Raw genomic sequence first — 18,250 nt, 5'->3', positions numbered from 1 at the left:
CATGCATACATCAATATTTTCAAAATTTTCATCGCCGCGATATATCCTTTTTGTGCTGATGCGGCGTAAAGCAGTCACCAAATAATCAATCAATTAATATTTTCAAACAAAAACTTTTTTTTTTCGTTCAAAACATCAAACGAAAGAGAATAATCCCAAAACTATGTGAAATGAAAAAATATATAAAATGAAAGAAAATAATAAACAAAGAAACATAGTTCTGTAGTAAAATTTGAATACTTGCTCCATAAGAGCAGTAATTATTTATATTGGTTTGAATAGACAATTGCTGTCACCTGATACACATTTCTTACATCGGTATTTTTGATTAATTTAACGCACATAATTTCGGACTGAATTTCTGGTATTTAGTTAGAAATGGCCGATGACTTTTTCGAGGAAGAGTTACTATTGACATAGCCTAACATTATAAACCCTACGAGAAAGCATTTAATTTATTACACGTATGGACGGTTTCATCGTACAAATATGTATTAACACAGGTAATAAACCAACCAGGTAAAAACATTCCATTCATTTAAAAGTTTGTAACGCGTAATAAGTGTCCTATATTTCGCTGAATCTTTCTCCAAGTACAATGCCTATCAGCGAGTCTGAAGCCAACAAAATCTTTGATGTCTGCGATGCCAACAAAGATGGTAACGTAACAAAACTGGAGTTGTTAAAGGGATTAACAAACTATTTCCAGAAAAGCATTTCAGTGGAAGCTGCAACTGTAAGTTTTATTTTTCAAACATGTAACTCATTTTACTATTGGCTACTATTTGAAAATCGTCGAATCACTTCTTCCTTTTTACTCTCCCCAAAGTCAGTTTGATTTCTGATGAAAATAGTTATTGATAAGAGCAAAATCTACACTGATAATTATACACTTATACATCGTTTCTCATTTATTTTTAACTTTTCACTAAAATCTGCTACTCTTTTCTATATTAAAGAATAAGGAAAGCTTCTCTGGTACAATGTTCTGAATTACATGCGGTCGACAAGCTTATTATACGTTTGGTCTGTTATTTCAGTATTAAGGATTTCATTATAAAATATGTAGCAATCAAGCATTTCAATCTTGTTTATATTTGACAAAAACTTTAGAATTTGACGAGTTGTTTCCCTTACTCTATGAAAATATAAAGTACAATATAATTAACCTTTCAAATCTTGGTAGAATTATTGTTAGCTCCCTATATGCTGACCGAAAGTTATAGATCAACAATTTTTACACATTCCAGTATTACACTTGTATCACAGTTACAATGAAATAACCTGGATTGACGTTCTTTTGTCATGCTCATAAAGCTTCAGGTTATGATATGATTGTGTCAATAATTTTCGATTTTAGGATATCTTTATGGGTTTAGATGACAACAAAGATGATAAGATAACTAGAGATGAATTTCTGAACCAGTTATGCAGGAAGTTAAACAGACGGTATTTATCAACCTTCTAATTTTTGTGTGCTTATTGATTAGTTTAGTTTGAATTCATGTTTTGATGTACTTTAAAGAGTATTTCTGTGATTTTATCAAATATTATTATATGTGTACCGAGATAAATTAAAGTCTTTAAAAGGAAATTTAAATTTAAATCTTCATATTTTACCTATTTATTTAGACCTAAACTTTTTAAATCTCAAATATTTTAATTCCCTAATAGAATGTGTCTACACCATTTGCAGATGTGCGATAGATAAAAGTTATTTATTCACTCCCAAGGTATTTTTGTATGTCTGATTTTAGTAAAGTATACCAATTATTAGTCCAAAATGCATGTATTGATTGACAATATAAAAATATGGAGATGTGGCATGACTGCCAATGAGACAACTATCCACCAAAGCTTATTACGTAACGTTGACTTTAATTTGACGGATTAATGGTTTAATCTTCTTACAGAATAATGTTTATATTTTTATATTACAGACTCTATATACTTAGTAAAATGCTATGTACTTAAGAAAATACTTCACAGCTGCAATACATACACTAAATTCAGTTGAGTTAAGTCCCCGTTTTACTTCCTTTGTCTTAATGTTATCAGGGTACATTATCTTTAGATGAAATGAAATCATTTAGGTTTAATTCGTCCCTCCTCCAACAAAAATCAAAATTCAAATGTCATTGGTTTGAAAAGCGGATTTTGTATTTATAACGTAACTTTCTTTGAGATTTTTTATTCGAAAAGGAATTATAAATAACTCCCACTTAGAGTTCCAGTACACGAGTATATATGAAATAGAACGTGTTTGTTGGTTTAATTACGATAAATGAACTTGGGAAAACCATAAATTCAGCCAACACAGCAGTGTTTGTACTTAGACATAATTCAGTCGTTTTTTATTATACCCCACGCAACGAGTTGCGGAGGGTATAATGTTTTTGACCCGTCCGTCCGTTCGTCCGTCCGTCTGTCTGTCCGTCCGTCTGTCTGTCCGTCCGTCTGTCCGTCCGTCAGTCCTGTTTCTTTTCATTGCAACTCCTCTCAAACCACACAACAGAATTTCACGAAACCTTTTTAGATAATAAGGACATACTATGTAGTTGTGCATATCGACAGGAAATTACGATTCAATTCTTTTTCTAGGAGTTACCCCCCTTTGAACTTATTTACTTTAATGTACTACTGCAACAGTTTGTCATCGCAACTCCTCTCAAACCACACAACAGAATTTCATGAAACCTTTTTCAGATAATAAGGACATACTACGTAGATGTGCATATCGACAGGAAATTACGATTCAATTTTTTTTCCAGGAGTTACACCCCTTTGAACTTATTTACCCAATATACTACTGCAACCTTTTGTCATCGCAACTCCTCTCAAACCACACAACAGAATTTCATGAAACCTTTTCAGATAATAAGGACATACTACGTAGATGTGCATATCGACAGGAAATTACGATTCAATTTTTTTTCCAGGAGTTACGCCCCTTTGAACTTATTTGCCCAATATACTACTGCAGCTTTTTGTCATCGCAACTCCTCTCAAACCACACAACAGAATTTCATGAAACCTTTTCAGATAATAAGGACATACTACGTAGATGTTCATATCGACAGGAAATTACGATTCAATTTTTTTTCCAGGAGTTACGCCCCTTTGAACTTATTTGTCCAATATACTACAGCAGCCTTTTGTCATCGCAACTCCTCTCAAACCACACAACAGAATTTCATGAAACCTTTTTAGATAATAAGGACATACTACGTAGATGTTCATATCGACAGGAAATTACGATTCAATTTTTTTTCCAGGAGTTACGCCCCTTTGAACTTATTTGTCCAATATACTACTGCAACCTTTTGTCATCGCAACTCCTCTCAAACCACACAACAGAATTTCATAAAACTGTGTAGATAATAAGGACATACTATGTAGATGTGCATATTGACAGGAAATTATGATTCAATTTTTTTTTCTGATACAATTTTTTTTTCTTACACTTATTTTATTTCTCCAATGACAATGTGGGGTCGTGGGGTATGTGAGCGCGCTCACTAAGGTTCTTTCATTTGGAATGCAATCATATTTTTAATTTACGTGGAATTTCCTGTAATTAAGACCAAATTTTACTGCAATATGACTGGAATGGCTGATCAAAGACATGGAATGATTAAATATACAAATGTATTCATGTTTTCTGAAAAGTTAAAGCTTCGTCTTTGACTTTGCGTATGCCATATGAAAATGAACCGGATGTTTAAATACAATGGTATATTATTAAACTTCAAAATCTATTTCTACAGAATACTGTTGATAATATATTTTTTTTAGGTTTTTGCGTGATTTACTAAAATCCTGACTCAAGTTTTCTCGAAATTGTCATTTTGTAATCCGAGTTGATTACTCGTCCAAGCATCTTAATAGTATAAACCAGCTGTTTGTCCTAGGCAATTCTTATATTTTCTATCATAGGGACACGTATCTATTCTATAACGTATCAGTTGTTATGAAAAACAAACAGAAATAGCTTCACCCCCTTGTATCATATGGAGGAACTTAGCAACCACCATCAAACAAGGTTTAATAAACTTTCAATCTAAAAAGAGTAATATTGATATTATTATTCACACATAAATAATGAAAATGAATTCCTTAGCTGTGGTATATTCATTCAAGATTTTATTATTACAAGGTGAAAAATTACAACATTAATAAATCTTAACCTGTATGAAATGAAGGTAAAGTTAATGAAATTATACCATTTCTCTCTCTCTCTCTCTCTCTCTCTCTCTCTCTCTCTCTCTCTCTCTCTCAACGTTTTAATCATTTTCCAAAATGTTGAAATGTGTTGTAATTAATGTCAACATTTTTATCTAATTTATCGTTTATAATTTTTCATATTCTCATCTTGTTTTGAAACAAATTTCGACATCGGAATCAAGCGACATCACCCAAGAAACGTTTATATGTTTATATATACACACAAACTTACCTATAAAGTATGTTAGATACCGAGTATCTGTTTTAAACAATATATGCGTTTCTCTCGCATTGTTCATGCCAGAAAACAACATTTGTGATTAATGAGACAGTTTCTCTCGCATTATTCATGCTTGAAAACAACATTTGTGATTAATGAGACAGTGCGGGGATTGCGCATGCGTGAAGAAAATGGCAGGACATTTTTGTCGTATGAAATTTTTTCACTAAAACTGATATTTTGATCGTTTAAAAGCAAAGCTTTTACATAAAATTGCAATACCTGGGTAAATATATAATATTTATTCATATACATCCATCAAAGAATTATTTTTTAAATTATCTTTAAAAAAAATACATTTGTTGTATTAAAAAACACACAGCATAAATCAACACAAATTTCTACTTCCAACTGTACTGATACTTTTAACTAATCAGGCTATTTCATAAGAAACCAGCACCCTTTGGCAGCCGAAGGGACGAAGGTCTAACATACCACTTCAATATTAACATCTTATTTAAAGGTAGGCTGCACCTTTTCTATCTTAGCACATACATAATAAAGTGAACAAATAAACCATAAACAGGGATGATCATGCAACTGTACTATACGTATTTGAGTTTATCCATCATCTTACTATTAGCAAACCATCTATCTCAGTTAAATTCTACTCACCAAACTGAGAACAAAAATACATCAGTAGCTATTAACAACTCAAACATTCATGTAACAGGAGTACTTGCAACTCAACTGAAAGTGAACAAATGTAGACCAGTCAGTAAGTACATATTCATACTTCTCTTAGCAAATGCATCTGACACAGAAACAAATCCTGGCCGCCAAAAACACCTAAGTGGCCTTGTGGTACATGCTCAAAAGCAGTAACGTGGAAACACCAAGCGATCTGTTGCGATAGCTGTGAAACATGGTTTCACATAAAATGCCAACATATACAATCAAATATATTTAGATTCATGGATGCGAGTAATGTGTCTTGGGAATGTTTACAATGTGGTATGCCTAATTTCTCTACGGCAATATTTAATTCAACATATAGTGTTGAAACTGAAAATAAATTTTCAACCCTTAGTAGATGTTCAGTATTAAGAAGCCCAGGGGCACCAACGGCCTCTTCTTCACCTAAAGTACAGGAAGAGGACAGATATAAACAAAATATAAATACCAAAACTAAAGCAAAACAAAGTAAAATAAAGAGACAAATTAGAATATTAGATATTAATTTTCAATCAATTTGTAACAAAAAACCAGATTTACAAGAGATCATTAACTCAGTTAAACCTGATATCATCATGGGAACTGAAACTTGGTTGAATAAAACAACACCATCATCAGAATTCTTCCCACCAAACCTGTTTAATGTATACAGAAAAGACAGAACACCTAATAGTAAAGACAAAAGTCATGGAGGGGTACTTTTAGCAATAACAAAAGAGTTCATAAGCTCAGAAATGTGTGAATTACAAACCGAATGTGAACTTGTATGGTCTGAAATAAACATCACAGGTACTAAAAAGATCATTATTGGTACTTATTATCGACCTCCTTCTGATGACGGAACATCTCTAGAAAATTTAAACATATCATTAAATAGAATTAAAAATACTTCAACATCGAATATATGGGTTGGAGGCGACTTTAACTTGGGCCATATTGACTGGTCTATACCATCTGTAGTTACAGGCAAACCTGAACCAACATTGCATCAACAATTACTAGACATTATAAATGATCACAACTTACATCAAGTGACAGATAAAGCTACACGTAAAGATAGAATTCTAGATCTGTTCTTTACTACAAACCCAACAAATATAAACAAAATTACAACATTACCACCAGTTGGTCAAGCAGATCATGACATAGTTTATATTGAAATAGATACATGGCTCAAAAGAGTAAGGGAAGTACCCAGAAAAATTCTTAAATTTGATAAGGCTAACTGGGATAATATCAAGTCTGATTTAGAAAATACTCTTATAACATTAGATAAAGACTATAAAACAAGTAATGTCGACACATTATGGAACACCTTTAAAGTGGACCTTGTAACATCAATTGAAAAAAATGTACCTCATAAAATGTTAACATATAAACATAGACTACCTTGGGTGACAAACAAATTACGAAAACTTATTAACAACAAAAATAAAGCATATAGCAAGAGAAAGAAAAATCCAGAAAAATAAAAAAAAAACTTAAAAAGCAAGTACAGAAAGAACTACGTACAGGCTACTGGAACTACATAGAAAAAATAATCTGTGACTTACCTGTAAATGATGCTGACCAACATATGACACCAAATGCAAAACCCAAAAATTTATTTAGCTATATTAAAAGCACAAGAACAGATAGCACAGGTATTGCACCTTTAAAAAAGGACGGTATACTAATCACTGAAACAGAAGAAAAAGCAAACATCTTAAACCATCAATTTCAGGCCGTCTTCACAAATGAATCTAACACAAATATCCCAGGCAAAGGTACTAGCCCACATCTTGAAATGCCACAAATATCTATTAGCAAAACAGGAGTCACAAAATTACTATCAAATCTTAACCCCCACAAAGCATGTGGACCTGACAATATAAACGGTAGAGTACTAAAAGAATTAAAAGAGCAAGTGTCACCAATACTTACATTAATATTCAGTAAGTCATTAGAGTCGGGGGAAACGCCTAAAGATTGGAAGCATGCCAACGTTGCTCCAGCATTTAAAAAAGGGGAAAAATATAAACCTGTAAATTACAGACCCATATCATTAACATGTATATGCTGTAAGATCATGGAACATATCATCACAAGTAACATAATGTCACATTTAGAACAAAACAACATTTTATATAATCTACACCATGGCTTCAGATAAAACCGATCTTGTGAATCACAATTGATTGACTTCATTCAAGAACTATCATCTAGTAATAATAGTAACATTCAAATTGACCTTATCATTATGGACTTTGCTAAAGCGTTTGATAAAGTTCCTCACCAACGATTACTTTACAAACTTCAGTACTATGGTATAAGGAAAAATACACTTAAATAGATCCAAGCTTTTTTATCCGATAGAACACAAACAGTTGTAATAAATGGTATTTCTTCTACATCAGTGCCAGTTACATCTGGAGTCCCACAGGGTACTGTACTGGGCCCCATATTATTTCTCATTTACATTAATGACTTCTCTTAATATTTAACACATAGCAAATTAAGACTCTTTGCTGATGACAGCATCATATATAGAGAAATCAAATCTCAATCAGACTGTGATAAATTACAAGAAGATCTAAACGCTGCAGCAAAGTGGGAAGCAGATTGGCTTATGGCTTTCCACCCTGATAAATGCACTAAACTTTCAATTTCACATAAAAAGAAACCATATTTACATGATTACATCCTTCATAGTCACATTCTTGAATCCGTTACATCTGCTAAATATCTAGGCGTTACTCTACAATCAAATATTTAATGGAACCTACATTATGACAACATTATCTCAAACGGCAATAAATCTTTAGGATTCCTTAAAAGAAATTTGAAAATATCAAACACAGACATTAAATCAAGAGCATATCAAGCAATAGTCAGACCAAAATTAGAATACAGCTGCAGTTTATGGGACCCTCACACAAAAGATGCTACCCAAAAAATAGAAATGGTTCAAAGAAGAGCAACTAGGTACATTTGTAACAACTACCATAACACCAGTAGCGTTACAAATATGATGAATAATTTAAAACTACCGACATTAGCTGAACGCCGCCTTAAAGCACGTCTTATTATATTTTACAAAGTAATTCACGGCCTCATTGCCATACCATCTGAAATTTTAATACCAACAGACAGTAGAACAAGACAAAACCATCCAAATACTTATAGACATATACGAACCACAAAGGAAACATATAAGTGGTCATTTTCCCCACACACCATCATACAATGGAACACATGCAAGGTGTTCTCTGCCAACTGATTTAAATCAAGACAATAAATTTTTGTATAAAATTTTTATTTTAATCACTAGTTTTTGTAATATACATACACAAATTGTCAAATTTGTATATATTTTTTTTCTTTGGCATTTACAAGAAAATTAAGTTTTAACACGCATGCGCAACAACAAGTAATCTTCAGTATCCTGAAGTTTTGTTGTATAACTGAAGAGGAAGAAGAAGTTTCTCTCGCATTATTCATGCTAGAAAACAACATTTCTGATTAATGAGACAGTTTCTCTGGCATTATTCATGCTAGAAAACAACATTTCTGTTTAATGAGATAGTTTCTCTGGCATTATTCATGCTAGAAAACAACATTTGTGATTAATGAGACAGTTTCTCTCGCACTATTCGTGCTAGAAAACAACATTTCTAAGTAATGAGACAGTTTCGTGATTAACGAGACAGTTTCGACATTTGATTTCCCCTTAAACAGCAAGACCGAATGCAACCAACACGTAATGCAATAGTGCAATGGTTCTCGAATGGTCACATAAACACCTAATTGGCCGAGACAATGTTATCTTCCGATTATTACAAGGCGACAGCCATCAATGTAAATAGCGGGTAGGATGTAAAATGTCTGATCTATTTCAATTAATTGTTGTTAAATAATCGTATTTGATTCGCTTCCTTTACTATCAGTGGTCCCGATTGAAGACCAAAAATGGCCACTGTGACAACAGTTTGATATAGGAAAAATAAAATGAAATTCTGCCCCTTGACACAAAACGAAAAAAACTGTAATAAAACTTGGTCACAATAAACACAGGTCACGGTAAAACACACATTTAATATACATATTGATATTAATAGTTGGGTAGATGGACATTAGATATATTAAGTTTAGAAGTAAATACAATCTTTAATTCTGACTACTGGGCACGAAGGATTTGTTTCCATAAGAGTAATTTATCCTATGTTTTATTTTGAACAACGTAAAACGTATATACATTAAAAAACACACACATTCGAATCCGCCTCTTACTTGAGGACATGAAATATATGAAGTATTATTGCTTTGGTTTCAATCCCGATACGAGCCACTAGAATTTTCCCTGTTCATACATAGTTACTCAATCACCGGAAGATAGGTTCCTTAAAAATAACGTCTGATTGGTTGCGAACTAGAGGTGGAGGGTGTTCCGAGTAATGATTTATTCAAATTCAAAGGTTTTTTTCCAGAAAGAGCCATTGATTCACTGGAAGACGAGCTGCCTCGTCGTCTTCATACAGCCGTGATCTAGATGCCAAGGGGTTCCGAGTTTAATATTCATACACATTCAAAGGTGTTACATTTCGGAATCACACTCGATCATGGAAACTTAAGATGTCTATAAAGGAGGAAATTCACCTCTTTAATGAAATCGCTAATTGTTATGAAATGACATCTTTCAAGACATTTTTTTTTTCTTTCAGTGAAGCATTTGATAAGGCGTTCAATGAAATGGATAAAAACCGAGATGGCACGTTGTCACGAGCTGAAGTAACCACCGCCTGCCGGCAATGTGGTTGTAGTGACGCAGAAATAGATGACATGATTAAAAGTATTGATAAAGATGGAGATGGCAATATTTCAAAAAAGGAATTTATGACATTAGTTTGATTTGACCATTTATTGTACATAGACACGTCTGATTCCACTTGCATTCGATATTGAATATGTTAACTGAATTATGTTTGTAACTGACGAGAACAATATCGGATAATATGGCATATCCGTTTGTTGAGGTGTAAAAAAGAAGCATTTATGCATATTAGATCGGTGTATATTGACAATAATAATGATTTTAAAATCCGATAGAAATAAGAAGATATGACAGTTTAAATATTTTATAGAAGAACATGCACAAATAAATCATTTAAATATTTCAGTCAGTTAATTTTGCATATAACGATTACAGATGGTTCAAGTTATCACAAAGATTGAGTTACTTTGAGCAGTATACAGTACCCATGTACTATATGAGGGTAAGAATGCCCTTTACCGTCAGGCGTCAAACGGTCATTTTCGGTTACCTTTAGCGTCAAATTGATTAAAATTTTATCGTGTGTCGTCAATATATCCTTATCGTGATTCGTCAGAGGTCTCAAATAATTAACCGTTACCGTTATTACTGTAAAAACTTTAATGTGATTCGTCAAAATCAGTCATTTTTTATCGTCATAGAGAAATGTACATTTTATCGTCATGCACCAAAAATTACCGTTAACGTCATTTGGCAAGATTTTTTTACCGCTATTCGTCATGAAGGTACCCCCATTACGACGGCCTACATATGTCTTTGCTTTGAGACAGGAGATCCCCTGCATTTTTATTTCACCAACATGGTCAATCCGGGGCAATTTAGAGCTTTACCCAATGATTTTGTCTGTACACCTATATATTGTTTAAGACCATATTCTTTGGGTTTTTGTGTCGTTTGATAGCCGTCTCATTGACATATACCCCCAAATCCTCCTTTATAATCTAACCTGGCATAAAAGGTCATGTGAGCTTTTGCCATCACTTGGCGTCCGCCATCGTCCGTCGCACTGTTTTCAAAGATCCTCATCTAAAACATAAAAAATAAAAACTAATTTCAACCAAACTTGGGGTGAATGATCCCCAGGTTAAATCGTATAAAAGTTTTGCTTTTTAATCCAGTCAATACCCATGGCCGCCTTTGCTAAAAATGAATCATAAGGGTAAAATGCATTATTTGTTTCATATCTTTAAAGGTAGCCCTCCTGTTAATAAACACAATGCAATTTCCCATAGAAACTCCTTTTACAGCTAAAACTGTGCCATTTTTCCTACGAAATATCGTAAAAAATCATATCTTGGAATGTAAAGTTCATATGCACTACCATGTTTTGCAAAGGTCAAAACATGGGGTTGTGTGGCATATTTTCACACATTTATAAACCTTGAACTTCTACGAGTTTACACTTATACTAGAATTCTGTACTACCCCTCCTTTTACTTTGAGTCTTCCTGAGAAATCAATTTGTCCGCAATCCAACAGTATTTAAACTGGTAAAATTCCCAAGTTGTGTCTCTATAAGATAAAACATAGAGATCATATATGGGAACCAGTAGGTAAACAAAACAAAAAATCTATGAATATTAAATCTCCCAAAAAGAGGCGTGGTTTGCGAATCAGCTGAATTTACAAAGTGCAACATATAAGCATAATAGATCAGAGAAATCTGATAGGAACAAAATGGTCAAAATTTCAAGATCTATTTTCTTTCAGTTTTCACCAAAACTATCAGATAACACCTTAAAGGAGTTAATACCTCTAAAAGAGAGGCGACATATATCAAAGGGACATTCATACTCATAAGTCGAAAATAAACTGACATGGCAAAAAAACGAAAAAAGACCAAAAGACAAACCACAGTATACAAAACAAAACATAGACAGACAAAGTGATGCTCCCGCACTCCACTCTGAAGTAACTGTATTATAACAAATTCAATGTAGAACTTTCTTCGAGATATTATTGTGTCTGGGAGACACAAATGATGCCCCCGCAGATGCAAAGTGTTATTTTAAAATACACAAAGTTTATCATGGGAGCACAAAGGTCTATGGTTCACTGTAGGAGGAGCTATCCGGAAACGATATGCACCTCTTATGCAAGTATATACTCCAAACAAGACAAAGTTTAACTATCTCCCAAAAGAGCAAATATCAATAAATATCAAAACCCTGACCACATGCACACCTTCAATATATGTACAAACAGCCAGCAAAGTGAAAACTTCCTATCATTCAACTGTAGGAGGAGTTATCTGGAATACCTATTTACCCATAATGGGACGGACGGACGGAAGGACAGACGGAAGGACGAATAGACGGACGGAAGGACAGGGGTAAAACAATATGCCCCCAACTTTCAGTTGCGGGGGTATAAAAACGGAAGACTTGGTAACACGGACCCCATCAGGGGTGATCTCATGTGCCCCAGAAGAGTCCGCAGATCCTGCTGTAAATAAAGATTATTTTGGTAATTTTCATGTTTTTGTCTATTATCTCAAATATATAATAGATATGCAGAAACTGTAAATGGAAAAGTGATCAGCAAATCAAGATCTAAAAACGGTCAATAGGATCAAAACCACTAGATAACCCCTTAAGCTTTAATATTTTTTTTTACTAATCCAAGTGTTTTTGCCTATCATCTCCAAAACTACGTAAAACAAGAGGTAGAACAGCAAAACTGATCTCCCATACAAGAAATAAAATAAAGATAAACGACTGAAATTGTCAATTGATCGCTGACAGGAGTTTCCCGCGCCAGTAACCATGCATTTGATCATCTTTTTTTCTCAAAATCAATGTTAATACCGGTCGGTAAACACAATATTCAAAGATTTTACTTCAGTGTCAAAATTATATCCTTTAAGTAATCTAATCAAAATATAAATCTCTGATTACGTTATACTCATACTTCGACGAGGAGTAAGCAAGTTACGATAGATCTGAATTTTAATCAGATTGATCCTTTAAGAATAAGTTTATTTAAGGGGCTATTAAGTTTACATGAATCGCATTTATGTTTGTGTGCTTTATGAAAACATTACCGTAACAATGCCCATGTAGTATCAATCGTCCTAGCAATGCACGGAATATTTGCCACTGGAATCACAATTGCCCAATCAATCATATATATCTCAAAAGTTCAATTTAGTTACATGTTGTCGTATTTCTGAATATTTATCTCAAAATGACTAGGAAAGACGATCATAACAAGCTTTAACCAAATTTCTTTCAAAACCAAGTTGTTTGTCATTCAATTACAAATTATTTCAATTTGGTCCTGAAGGACTAACAGTTTTTTACAAAAACATTTGTTTTCCATTTTTGTTAATAATCTTAAATAGGATTGTTAACACCATCATAGCATTCAGATTGATAGATATTACTAAAAATATTATATTTTTTGACTATTTAATGCACAATTTTAATCAATTTTGCTGATATTCATTGTGAGTGAAACAGATCGATACATCAGAAAAAGACCACATTCCTCTCTTGGATATGACTTTTATAAAATGTATGCGACGCGTTTTTTTTTTATTTATTTCAACAGAGATTCCATAATAGGAAAATATTTATAACATTGATAAAAATAATAACAAAAAAATCAGACAAAAAACACTGCATGATAAAAAAGCTAAATATGGAATATAAAACGATTTGAACATACAACCATATAATATAATGTTCAGTGTTATATTTACCATGTACCAGAAGCAGTATCATATCTTTTTTTTTTAAAGTTTCACGGACCCCACCATGATTTGGTTGTCTGTCACAGTTAGCCATGGACACCACTTGTAACAACAATGGTGTCCTCTTTTTCTGGATTGTGGCATTGCCCCTAACTTATCACCCACTTTTACTTACCATGAGGAACAGGACGGGTGTCACTAGCAGAGCACGAACTTAATTGCATACCCTTCCGGAACACCAGAGTTAACCCCTATTTTTCTTCTAAAGTGGTTCGTGTTGCATTTTATTATGCTCTTTGTTTTTTATTTTTACTGTTTAAGTGTCTGTTGTTTTTTTTAATTATCGGTAACGATTTTGTCTTTCCTTTTCCCAGGAAAACTGTCTTAGTTTTAAACGTTCATATTCGGTCATGTATTAGGGTTAATGCATTTGCATGTACCAATAGCAGACAAGGGAATTTTTTCTAATCTGCTTTATTTAAGAAACACATATCGTCCGCTCAGAAATAGGCATACTATGTTATTTTTCTACAATAGTTTTAATATTTTTATAGATTTTTCCAGTAAGTGCTACCATAGAGAGGTAAAGAGTGTTGCTAGGTAAAGAGTGTTGCTAGGTATCCCTTTTACTTCAAGTCTGTGAGGGATTGGAATAGATTATGCTTCAGACGAGTTCAAGAACAAGCTGGCTGATAAAATGAGTTGACATTAAAACACTGCATACTTCTGAATTTCAATTCTCCAAGCATTTATGTATGTCAATGTCATGTTTAGCAGTTTGATGAGTTTGTCGAAATGATGAGTTAAGTTCCCCTTTCCTTGTAGTTAAAAATTATTTAGGTATATGATTCGACTGGTTCGATACCAGATGCGGATCCAGGATTTTGAAAGGGGGGGGGGCAAACTAGACAAAATTTGTAGTGGAACCGGTAAAAAGTCTGGATTAACCATAAATAAAGCTCCATAAAGGAGGGCGGTTCACGTTTCTGTTGAGAACCATAAAATGACACCCTTTGACTGTTTACGTCCTTGGTAAAAGTCATATAAGGACACGGTTTAAGCTACTCACGTATCTGTTGACGATCATAGAAGGAAAGTGCAGCGAGCGAAGCAAAAACTATCATTCAATCTAACACTTTGATTGTCGCTGCTGTTTGACTGCTTACCTCTGAATAGATACCAATGTTAGATATCACAGAAGCAAGATGATAGGGGTATTTCTTAAACCACTTTGTAGAATCCAAACCCCCACCTTTTAAATCTTGAAGAGCAAGACTATCACATGGAACCTTAAAAGACCACATAATAAAACTCAGTGCAGAATTAATACTTCATTCTACAACATAATAAAAGCGAAGCAATGTATGATTACAATTTTAATTAAATACAGATCCTGTGTCCACGCTATTATTTCCCAACGGTCATTTGGTTGTGTGTGGTGCTTAAAATACACAGCCTCGTCCAATCGGAATGGGGGACGTTAAATCCGATGCCTTGATTGGAAGACTTCCACAATTCACAAGTGCTAATGAACCCTTGAAACAAGTCTTTGGGAGGTCTGTAGATGATTACATCTTGTACCTGCTGCTTGCCAAAATTGCTGTGTCTATTCAACCTACCTCATATATATTAAATTATCAGCACTATTGATATCACTATTTTACTGTCTGTTCTGAAGACCGATTCGCGATACTCGGGAATTGTACTGATTCTTACCTTAACAAATTTAGAAACAGAGATTTCATTGGTCTACATAATATTATTATCAAAAGTTTAAACGGGTCGTTCGAACACCTTTGCAAATGGAAACAAATTATATTCACTGCTAGTGGATTTTGACGTTGGTAGTTCTGTAGCATATTTTGTAATGCACACTTTTCATTCAGTTGTAGGAGGTATCTTGTGGACAGATGTTGACAGTCGTATTGTTAGATTGTTAAACACGTCTTTCCCCCTATTTTTTGTCTAAAGTCTAAAATACTTTTAAGGAATAGTGTTAGTGAAATGTGTAAGACTACTGTAGTCTTGCTGAAATATTCTTTTATCGATAAATTGCTAAAAAAAAAGAAGATACTAAGCGGCAATCAAAAACAAAAGTCGACAAAACACTACATTGGTGACGAAAAACTAATCGTTCAACACGAACATCACCCGGGACAACCTAGTAAGGTTCCCCGAAAAGATCAGCAGTTCATATTAAAATAATGTTACTCCTATTCAAATCGGTTGAAAATTACTCTTCGTGATATATTTTTCCACCAAAAGAAAAAATCTCTAATAAGAAGAACGTTTTGATAATGCGTATAGGAATCTATCTTCATTTCAAAATAAACCAATCAGAAACTCTCAAACGTACTTACATAATGTAAATTTATTTCTGCACGAGCTGGTGTCTCCGCTGGCAGACGTTCAGCGTTCCAAGATACCATTAGCTCAAGCAGAGCTGTGGTAGTAGTAGGTTTTAAATAATGTTATTCGTTGAAAAAATGTTTGAAGAGGTAGAATTTATCACGGGGACAATAAAAAACGACAAGTCGAATGAAGTCGGACATGTCAACAGAAAAAAGACGAACAGACAAACAACAGTCCCCAAACACTACATATGAGAAAATTAAAGACAAGTACCCTATAAAAACCGGGATGAACACACACGTCTGTTGATCAGAAATTAAAGACAAGTACCCTATGAAAACCGGGATGAACACACGTCTGTTGGCCAGGAATTAAAGACAAGTACCCTATGAAAACCGGGATAAACACACGTCTGTTGGCCAGGAATTAAAGACAAGTACCCTATGAAAACCGGGCTGAACATACGTCTGTTGGCCAGGAATTAAAAACAAGTACCCTATGAAAACCGGGATGAACACACGTCTGTTGGCCAGGAATTAAAGACAAGTACCCTATGAAAACCGGGATAAACACACGTCTGTTGGCCAGGAATTAAAGACAAGTACCCTATGAAAACCGGGATGAACACACGTCTGTTGGCCAGGAATTAGAGACAAGTACCCTATGAAACCGGAATAAACACACGTCTGTTGGCCAGGAATTGAAGACAAGTACCCTATGAAAACCGGGATAAACACACGTCTGTTGGCCAGGAATTAAAGAAAAGTACCCTATGAAAACCGGGCTGAACATACGTCTGTTGGCCAGGAATTAAAAATAAGTACCCTATGAAAACCGGGATGAACACAATTCTGTTGGCCAGGAATTAAAGACAAGTACCCTATGAAAACCGGGATAAACACACGTCTGTTGGCCAGGAATTAAAGACAAGTACCCTATGAAAACCGGGATAAACACACGTCTGTTGGCCAGGAATTAAAGACAAGTACCCTATGAAAACCGGGATAAACACACGTCTGTTGGCCAGGAATTAGAGACAAGTACCCTATGGAAACCGGAATAAACACACGTCTGTTGGCCAGGAATTGAAGACAAGTACCCTATGAAAACCGGGATAAACACACGTCTGTTGGCCAGGAATTAAAGAAAAGTACCCTATGAAAATCGGGCTGAACATACGTCTGTTGGCCAGGAATTAAAAACAAGTACCCTATGAAAACCGGGATAAACACACGTTTGTTGGCCAGGAATTAAAGAAAAGTACCCTATGAAAACCGGGCTGAACATACGTCTGTTGGCCAGGAATTAAAAACAAGTACCCTATGAAAACCGGGATAAACACACGTCTGTTGGCCAGGAATTAAAGACAAGTACCCTATGAAAACCGGGATAAACACACGTCTGTTGGATAGGAATTAAAGAAAAGTACCCTATGAAATCCGGGCTGAACATACGTCTGTTGGCCAGGAATTAAAGACCAAGTACCCTATGAAAACCGGGATAAACACACGTCTGTTGGCCAGGAATTAAAGACAAGTACCCTATGAAAACCGGGATAAACACACGTCTGTTGGCCAGGAATTAAAGACAAGTACCCTATGAAAACCGGGATAAACACACGTCTGTTGGCCAGGAATTAAAAACAAGTACCCTATGAAAACCGGGATAAACACACGTCTGTTGGCCAGGAATTAAAGAAAAGTACCCTATGAAAACCGGGATAAACACACGTCTGTTGGCCAGGAATTAAAGACAAGTACCCTATGAAAACCGGGATAAACACACGTCTGTTGGCCAGGAATTAAAGACAAGTACCCTATGAAAACCGGGATGAACACACGTCTGTTGGCCAGGAATTAAAGACAAGTACCCTATGGAAACCGGAATAAACACACGTCTGTTGGCCAGGAATTAAAGACAAGTACCCTATGAAAACCGGGATAAACACACGTCTGTTGGCCAGGAATTAGAGACAAGTACCCTATGAAAACCGGGATAAACACACGTCTGTTGGCCAGGAATTGTCGGATTTCCTTCTCCATTAGTACTCGTCCTCTTGCTCTTTTCAAGAAAAAACTCCCGGTGATGAGTTGAATTTGATGAAAACTGTTAAGTAAACATAGTTTGTGACTAATAACGTGTTTATAAAAGCGAGTATAGCCGGGTTCAAACGGGTTTTACTAATATGTGTGTTTCGAGCTTTGATTTTCTTAAA

The 18,250-nt window shown here is 34.5% G+C and overlaps 1 protein-coding gene across 1 annotated transcript; it reads left to right on the top strand.

Moving 5' to 3' along the window:
• The first annotated feature begins 503 nt into the window (after positions 1 to 503).
• Positions 504 to 10,331, top strand: LOC127731219 (neo-calmodulin-like). The gene is made up of 3 exons (XM_052240186.1): positions 504 to 736; positions 1,361 to 1,449; positions 9,880 to 10,331. Exons 1-3 carry the CDS (start codon positions 599 to 601, stop codon positions 10,064 to 10,066), a joined length of 414 nt encoding a protein of 137 aa, XP_052096146.1. The 5' UTR covers positions 504 to 598; the 3' UTR covers positions 10,067 to 10,331.
• The last annotated feature ends 7,919 nt before the right edge of the window (positions 10,332 to 18,250 follow it).

The sequence above is a fragment of the Mytilus californianus genome, unplaced genomic scaffold (genome assembly GCF_021869535.1).
Source record: "Mytilus californianus isolate M0D057914Y unplaced genomic scaffold, xbMytCali1.0.p SCAF_2, whole genome shotgun sequence".
NCBI classification, from domain to species: Eukaryota; Metazoa; Mollusca; class Bivalvia; order Mytilida; family Mytilidae; genus Mytilus; species Mytilus californianus.
Note: the sequence above shows the minus strand (reverse complement) of the source record. Positions and strands in the feature narration are given on the sequence as shown.

Coding starts and splice junctions, on each gene's coding strand:
- LOC127731219 (XM_052240186.1), top strand. CDS start 599: ATGCCTATCAGCGAGTCTGAAGCCAACAAAATCTTTGATGTCTGCGAT. Junction 737..1,360: donor TTTCAGTGGAAGCTGCAACT/GTAAGTTTTATT, acceptor TTTCGATTTTAG/GATATCTTTATGGGTTTAGA. Junction 1,450..9,879: donor TGCAGGAAGTTAAACAGACG/GTATTTATCAAC, acceptor TTTTTCTTTCAG/TGAAGCATTTGATAAGGCGT.